Source organism: Rhinopithecus bieti, unplaced genomic scaffold, assembly GCF_001698545.2.
Source record: "Rhinopithecus bieti isolate Rb0 unplaced genomic scaffold, ASM169854v2 scaffold_4967, whole genome shotgun sequence".
Classification (NCBI taxonomy): Eukaryota; Metazoa; Chordata; class Mammalia; order Primates; family Cercopithecidae; genus Rhinopithecus; species Rhinopithecus bieti.
In genome coordinates this window covers 1,551,139-1,559,388 of record NW_016804726.1, presented here as the reverse complement: position 1 = coordinate 1,559,388, position 8,250 = coordinate 1,551,139, and the positions used below count along the sequence as shown (strand labels likewise).

General features: G+C 53.6%; 1 protein-coding gene across 1 annotated transcript in view; it reads right to left on the bottom strand.

Annotated features, from left to right (window-relative positions):
- Positions 1-947, bottom strand: part of CSDC2 (cold shock domain containing C2) — an 8,947-nt gene extending 8,000 nt beyond the window's left edge. The window contains exon 1 of the mRNA XM_017870244.1: positions 873-947. Within this exon, the coding sequence (XP_017725733.1) occupies positions 873-947 (75 nt within the window). The remainder of the gene's footprint in view (positions 1-872) is intronic.
- Between the last annotated feature and the right edge of the window lie 7,303 nt (positions 948-8,250).

The following is an 8,250-nucleotide window of genomic DNA, read 5'->3' as shown; positions in this document are numbered from 1 at the left end:
ATTAGCCAGGCATGGTGGCGAGCGCCTGTAGTCCCAGCTACTCGGGAGGCTGAGGTAGGAGAATGGCGTGAACCTGGGAGGCGGATCTTGCAGTGAGCTGAGATTGCGCCACTGCACTCCAACCTGGGCAACAGAGCAAGACTCCGTCTCAAAAAAAATAATAAAAATAAAAAATAAAGTATGGTCTAGCCATATGGTAGACTAGCACTTGGCCATAAGAAAAAGAAGAAATACTGATTCATGCTATACCCTAGATGAACCCTGCACACATTATGCTAGAATGTTTGCAAGGTCACAGAGAAGAAGCCAGTCCTGAAAAAACACAGAGGGCATGATACCGTCTCTGAGGCAAATCCTCATAGACAGGGAGTCGACTGGTGGTCACCAGGGCTGGGGAGGAGGGAGAGGGGAGGGCTGCCGATGGGTAGAACGTTTCTTTTTGGGGAATGAAAATGTTCTATAATTGGCTGTGGTGATGGCTGCACAATTCTGTGAATGTACTAAAAACAACTGAACTGAACGCCTTAAGCAGGTGAATTTTATGGTATGTGAACGATATCTCAGTAAAGCTGTTACCAAAAAAAGAAGACGGGGCAGCAAAGTTACCCAAGATGACACAGCTGGGAAGCACCAGATGCCCTGCAGTGAACTCCTAGAGTGCCACCTGCCCCACCTGGGCGAGGGGTGGCAGGCGATGGGAACAGAGTCCCTGCCTCCCTCCCTCTAGGGAGCACGGCGGGCCTGGTCTCCAAATTGTAGTTTTCCCAGACCTGGTATTGTGCTTGGCAGTGACAGCCAGTGCTGGAAGGCCATAGAGGGGCAGGGAGGGAAGAGGAGGATAGAGAGGGGGAGCTACAGCTCATGATGGTTACCAGGGAGACGCAGCTGAGCTGGGTCTGGACAGCCAGGCCTCCCACCCAAGTGACCACGCGGCTCCAGGGCCTCATGCTAAGTGGGCAACAGAGATGGGGGAAGGACCCACTAATGATTCTGGGCCAGGGTCGAGGGCAGCCTCCCCACGATGGGCTCTCAGGTGGCAGACAGACCAGAGAGCAGAAGGGAGGGAGAGGAGACACAGCAAAGACAGGACCAAGAGGAGGCAGCGAGTCCGCCTCAGGGCAGGAGACAGGCAGCTTCCACAAGGCAGAGAGAACAGGCTTCTCCCCTGTCCCCCATTGCAGCCTCAGTTTCCTTATCTGGGAAATGGGGATCACATGAATCCCTCCTCCAACCAGCAAGGTGGCTCACGCAAATAATCCCAGCACTTTCGGAGGCCAAGGCGGGAGGATCGTTTAAGCCCAGGAGCTTAAAACCAGCTGGGGCAACATGGTGAAAGCTCGTGTCTACAAAAAATACAAAAATTAGCTGGGCACGGTGGTGGCACACCCATAGTTCCAGCTACCTGGGCATCTGAGGCAGCAGGATCGCTTGAACCCAGGAGGTCAAGGCTACAGTGAGCTGAAATCGCACCTTTGCAGTGCAGCCTGGGGGACAAAGTGAGACACTGTCTTAAAAAAAAAAATTAGTTGGGTGTAGTGGTGCATGCTTGTGGTCCCAGCTACTCAGGAGGCTAAGGTGGGAGGACTGCTTGAGCCCAGGAGGTCGAGGCTGCAGTGAGTGGTAATCAAGCTACTCCACTACAGCCTGGGCAACAAAGCAAGACCCTGTCTCAAAAAAAAAAAGCGGGGGGGTTGGAGAGAGAAAAGACTCTCCTCCAAGGGTTCTTTTGAGGATGAAATGAGAATTGAGGTGGGATGTGGAAAGCACTGAGTAGGCACTGGGCGAGAGCCTGCCCCTCCCAGACAGGGCTGAGGAATTGGGTGTTGAGGGAAGAGGGAGTCAGGGAAGGAGAGACCCAGCTGAGCTGGGCCAAGCCCACCATTCATTTTCATCCTCTTTTCTTCCCTAAGGATCGCCCACCCCTCACAGCTCCACAGTCTCTTGTTTTATTTAATTCCTGCAACAGCTCTTAAAGGCTGGTGCTATTATTACCCTACTTTGCAGACAAGAAAACCAAGGCTCAAAGAGGTTAAATCACTTACTCAAAGACACACAGCAATCAAAGTCTGAGCCAGAATTTGAATTAGCATCATCTGGGTCCTTCGAGTGGGAAGGCAGGAGTCCTGTGTCCAGGCCCTGCATTGCTATTGACCTGCTGTGTGACGTGGTACAGGGCCTTTCCCTCTCTGGGCCCTGCCAGGGCCTGGGCTTGGGGGAGCTGTACAACACCCAGCAGCCCGAGAGACCAGAGAGAAGGGAACAGGGAGATACGGAGCAACCCTCCAGTTCAGACCCCCTCTCCAGAGCATTGCTGCCAAAGAGGGCAAGTGAAAATGAGGCTTTCATTGGCTGAATGCCATGTACTGTGCAAAAGTCTTTACAGAAATTATTTTCTACGTTTCAGCCTCCCAGTTACCCTATAGAAGCGAAATGGCAATCTTTCCATTTTACAGATGAGATAGCTGAGGCTCAGAGAGGTTGAGTGACTTGCCCATAAGTCACACAGCAGGTGACAGAGCCCCAGCTCTGTCTAACGGTAAACCAGTGCTTTTCCCGTGAATATAAATTCTGTTCCTGGTTCAGCCAAGATGAGGCTGGAGTTTTTCCAAAAGAACTTTCCCTGAGAAACTAAATGGGAAAATAAACTCCCCCAAGAGCAGAGAAACTGATATATTTCTGGAACATTTGTTTCCACTCAAACAGAGCTAAAGGCCAGCTCCAGGGGGGTTTCATGTGTCCTTCTGGGGCCATCTCCTGCCAGGAATAATGCCCTTCAGAACCAGCAGTCGGGTAAGAGGGCAGCCTGAGACCCAGACTGCCTGAATTGAAATCCTGGCTCCACTGCAACCCAGTTTTGTGACCCTCCCTTTTTTTTTTTTTTGAGACGGAGTCTCGCTCTGTCCCTCAGGCTGGAGTGCAGTGGCACAATCTCGGCTCACTGCAACCTCTGCCTCCCGGGTTCAAGGGATTCTCCTGCCTCAGCCTCCCAAGTAGCTGACTGGGATTACAGGCACCCACCACCCCACCCAGCTAATTTTTGTTTTTTTTTTTTTTTTTAGACGGAGTCTTGCTCTGTCGACAGGCTGGAGTGCAGTGCCGCGATCTTGGCTCACTGCAACCTCTGCCTGCAGGGTTCAAGCGATTCCTCTGCCTCAGCCTCCTGAGTAGCTAGGACTACAGGTGCGTACCACCATGCCCAGCTAATTTTTTGTATTTTAGTACAGATAGGGTTTCACCATGTTGGCAGGAGGGTCTCAATTTCCCGACCTCATGATCCACCCACCTCAGCTTCCCAAAGTGCTGGGATTACAGGCCTGAGCCACTGCGCCCGGCCTCTTTTTTTTTTTTTTTTAATCAGAGATGGGGTTTCACCATGTTGGCCAGACTGGTCTCGAACTCCTGACTGCAGGTGATCCACCCACCTTGGCCTCCCAAAGTGCTGGGATTTCAGGCATGAGCCACTGCGCCCGGCCAACTCTCCGTTTTCGTGCCTCAGTTCCCTCTTCTGTCAAATAGGGCTCATCGTAACATCCTACCCAGGTTGTCGGGAGGAGCCACAGAGCTGTGTCAAAGGCCCCCCGGTGAGTGGGCATCCCCGTGTCCCCCGGCCCTGCGTTTGGGCTCTGAGCAAAGCTCATCTTCATTTCCCTGCAGAAGGCCAGACCCAAATGACTGACTGCAGACAAAGGGGCCTAGAAGTAAACACAAATGTCAGGCTGTTTGGAGATAACCTGAGGCTGGATGCAGTGTCATGGGGCACTCTGGGTGGTGACTCAGCCTTCTTGGCAGATGAACCACAACCCATGCTGGGGCTCTGCTCCAATTCTCAGCTCCCCCAAAAAGATGGAGAATGGGGCAGGAAATGGCTATCATGGTCCTCTCTTATTTTTTTCTTTTTTGAGACAGGCTGTCACTTTGTCACCCAGGCTGGAGTGCAGTGGCATGATCATGGCTCACTGCAGCCTCAGTCTCCCTAAGTGCTAGGATTACAGTGTGAGTCACTGTGCCTGGCCATGGTCCTTTTTTTTTTTTTTTTTTTTGAGATGGAGTCTTACTCCATCACCCAGGCTGGAGTGCAGTGGCACGATCTCAGCTCACTGCAACATCCACCTCCTGGGTTCAAGCAGTCAAGCAATTCTCCTTTCTTAGCCTCCTGAGTAGCTAGGATTACAGGCGTGTACCACCACACCTGCCTAATTTTCGTTTTTTTTTTTTTTTTTTTTTTTTTTTTTTTGAGACGGAGTCTCACCTGTGCTCGGGGCCCAAGCTGGGGTGCAGTGGGCCGGATTTCAGCTCACTGCAAGGGCTCCGCCTTTCGGCGTTCACGCCATTCTCCTGTCTCAGGCCTCCCGGAGTAGCTTGGGACTATAGGCCCCCGCCACCTTGCCCGGGCTTAGTTTTTTTTTTTTTTTTTTAGTAGAGGACGGGGTTTCACGCAGGTTAGCCAGGGATGTGGTCTCGGATCTCCTGACCTTGTGATCCGCCCGTCTCGGCCTCCAAGTGCTGGGATTACAGGCCTTGAGCCACCGCGCCCGCCCAATTTTTCTATTTTTAATAGAGAGGGTTTTACCATGTTGGGCCAGGCTGGTCTTGAACTCCTGACCTCGTGATCCACCCACCTCAGCCTCCCAAAGTGCCTGGGGATTAAAGGTGGTTAAGCCACCGACACCCATCCTTTTTTTTTTTGTTTTTTTTTTTGCGAGGACCAAGTATCACTCTGTCACCCAGGCCTGGAGTGCAGTGGCGCGCGATCTCAGCTCTAGCTCACTGAAACCTCCACCTTCCAGGTTCAAGTGATTCTCCTGCCTCAGCCTCCCAAGTAGCTGGGATCACAGGCACTTGCCACCACGCCCAGCTAATTATTGTATTTTTAGTAGAGACAGAGTTTCACCATATTGGCCAGGCTGGTCTCGAACTCCAACATCAGGTGATCCACCCCCTTGGCCTCCCAAAGTGCTGGGATTACAAGCGTGAGCCACCGCGCCTGACTGTATGGTCTTCTCTTGACCATGAGTCCTCTCAGTCTGGGCAGATCAGGGAAAGGCAGCCTGCTCAGCCACTCAGTGCTGTGTGACCTGGGGCAGGCACCTGCCCCTCTCTGGACCTCACCTTTGTCTTCAGCTACGTGAATCATCGCTGGTCTAGATGACTAAAGAAAGTCAGGCCAACTCTCCTCCGAGGTTTTCAAAAACACATACGTAAATGAAATCAAACTGACTGCAGGCACCAGAACAACAAACATGAGGGCGACAACTGTCCTTAAAGCGCCCCAGTCCAGTTGGGGGAACAGACACAGATTATTAAAATGCAGCATGGGGGCCAGGAGTGGTGGCTCACACCTGTATTCCCAGCACTTTGGGAGGCCGAGACAGGCAGATCACGAGGTCAGGAGATGGAGACCATCCTGGCTAACATGGACCTGTAGTCCCAGCTACTCGGGAGGCTGAGACAGGAGAATGGCGTGAACCTGGGAGGTGGAACTTGCAGTGAGCTGAGATCGTGCCACTGCACTCCAGCCTGGGCAACAGAGCGAGACTCTGTCTCAAAAATAATAATAATTTTAAAAAAGCAGCATGGGAAGTCCTGATGTGAGCCTCAGCCACCATCTAGTGATCTACTGATACTGACCATGTGCCAAACCCTTTGCCCCATTTTTTCATTTTGTCTTCATAAGAACCCCATGCAGTAACTACCATTAGTACACCCATTCTTCTGAAGAGTAAACTGAGGCTCAGATAGGTGAAGAGGCTCACTGAGCTCACACAGCAGGTCAGATGCAGCATGTCTGCCCTCTGGAGATGTCTGGGGAGGTGAAGACCAGCCATTCCTTGAGGGCGGCGCCCACCCTCCCCTGGAGAAGGAGGAGTGGGGTGTGGAATTCCTGGGGAGCCAGGACTCGGGCTTTTATTTCTGGCTTTGGGCTGACTCAGACCATGACCTTGGGTGAGTCACTCACCAACTCTGCTAAGCTTAAAACAACTCCCCAATAAAATGTCCCAGCCCCAAGTCCCCATCACAGGGGAGCAGATGGGAGGAATGGGTGCAGTTGCTTAAAAATAGAAAGGACGGGGAACACAGGGATGACGCTGGAAGGGCTTCCCGAACACTGGGGGCTTGTGCATGGTGGGCCCCGGGAGGGTGAGAAAACAAACTCAGGACCTCGGGCAGGAGCTGACACTTCCTTGGCTCCTCCCCCTCCCCCAGCCTCCCAGATGCTCCTTAAAATACATCTGTGCCTGAGCTGCTCTTGCAGCCTGAGGTGACCTGATTAAACCTGGTTCCTTCCCCCACACAGCCTGTGTGCCTGCGTCTGTGCATGGGGGCCGTCCCAGCCAATACTTGAGCTTAATTATTTAAGAGACCCTGTAGTCCTCCTCATCACATGCCCAGGCTGCCCTGGGGAACTGCTGTGGTTAAGGTCTTTGGGCTTCTTTGACTTGGGTTGTGGTGGGGAAACCAGGACAGCACTGGGAGAACCAAGTTCGCACCCCAGTCCCACCTGTGCTTGGCTGTGCGACCCTAGCAAGTCACTTTCCCATTTTGAGACCTCCTAGAGATAGGAATAGGCTGGTCAAAGTCATACATACAGCGTCTGAACTTGAACTCAAGTCAGTGTGACCCTAAAGCTTTCTGGTGTGCCATGCTAGTCCCCCAGCCCAGGAGTGTCATTTTGCCGGCTGTGGGGCAGAAGAGCTCCTTACTACTTTTAGCCTCCCAATTTGCTGCTCAGCATGGACAAAGGTCTGAACCGCCCCAAGCCCCATTCCTACAAAGGTCCCAGCTGCCCCAGTTGTGACTGTGGACATGACCGGCTCAGCCAGGTCCTGAGCGCCCTCTGCTGGGTGCCACCCTGGGGGGCACTACTCCAGACTGGCTGGCAGGTGTCCCCTCCCCACCAGCCATCCAAGAGTGTCCCCAGGTCCCCCTCAGGGAATCCCTCTGCGCATCCACGAACATTGCCTAGCCATGTCTCTCCAAGCCTGGGAGAGCCATCTGCGGCCAAAACTGTCCTTTGGCTTTTCCCAGGCCACCAGGCAGGCAGTTCCTGTCTATACCTGTCTTTTTTTTTTTCTGGAGGGGTGAGGATGGGTCAACATGGGCACACACGGAAAACAGACATTTTTGGAGAATACTTCAAGGAAATGGGGGGGCGGGGCAAAACTGGGAGGAGGAAACATTCAGAATTTGGAGGGCCCAGAGGACTCTGGGATGGAGTGAGGTTTGGGAAACCAGTTCCCCATCTCCCAGAAAGCTGGAGACCCCCTTTCCCAGGGAGAGGCCCCTGCCGGATCACAGCCAGGCGGCATGATGCCAGGCTCTCAGAGAGTTTGCCCACCCCCCGCCGGGCACACTTCCTCCTCCCCTCCCCCAGCCCCAGTGGATGCAGCAGTTCACACTCTGTATTTATTATTGTTCTCGCTCTGTGTCCCCCTCCCCTCTCCCTGGGAAGAGCCTGCAGGCTGGCGGCTTGGCAGGAACCTGCTGTCTCCTTGTGGGTGCCAGTGTCACCCCTTATCTCCGCCTGGACTCCTTGTGCCAGGGTCAGGCCATTCAGGGGCTTGGCACCAGCCAAGGCCACCCTAAATCCCTGTATCCCATGACAGGGGTGGCCTAGCAGGCCCTAGCTTATCACCCCTGCCCTCCGGAGGCTGTACCCTGGCAAGGGTGGAGGTCAGAGCAAACCAGCAGGCAGGCAAGAAGCAAGGGCTCAGGGTGGGGTGGTACCCGGGGGGAAGAGAATAACCACACGGAGCCACCTCTCCAAGCTAACTAACACAATTATCCCCATCACACGGGGGAATAAATAGAGTCAGGATAAGATAACTGCTCCAGGTCCAACTGTCTGCCTGTCCCAGCCGGTCCCTTCCCAGCCCCAGCCCCACATTCCAGAGGAAAGACCAGCGAGGGTCCCTGCTGCACTCTGCTTTCAGCATCTGGAAGTGGCGCTGGGATTTCTCCGGTCAAGGAGGTCCTCTCTCCTGCTGCTTCCCAGACAGGAGGCTGCGGCTTGGCAGGTATCTGACGCTCTCTGCCTCCTGAGCCAGACGCAGGTCCCAGACACAGACACAGACACAGGCATGCTCCCACGGGAGCCACACAGCCTCACCTCATTTGGGGGTCATGGGGAGAGAAGGAGGGAAGGAGAGACAGGTGGGATCCTCTATACCCCCAACACACTATCTGTAAGCTGAACTGGGCTCATACAGCCCCCACCTTCACATTGTACCTCTCTCCTTCGGCCTGGCCAAA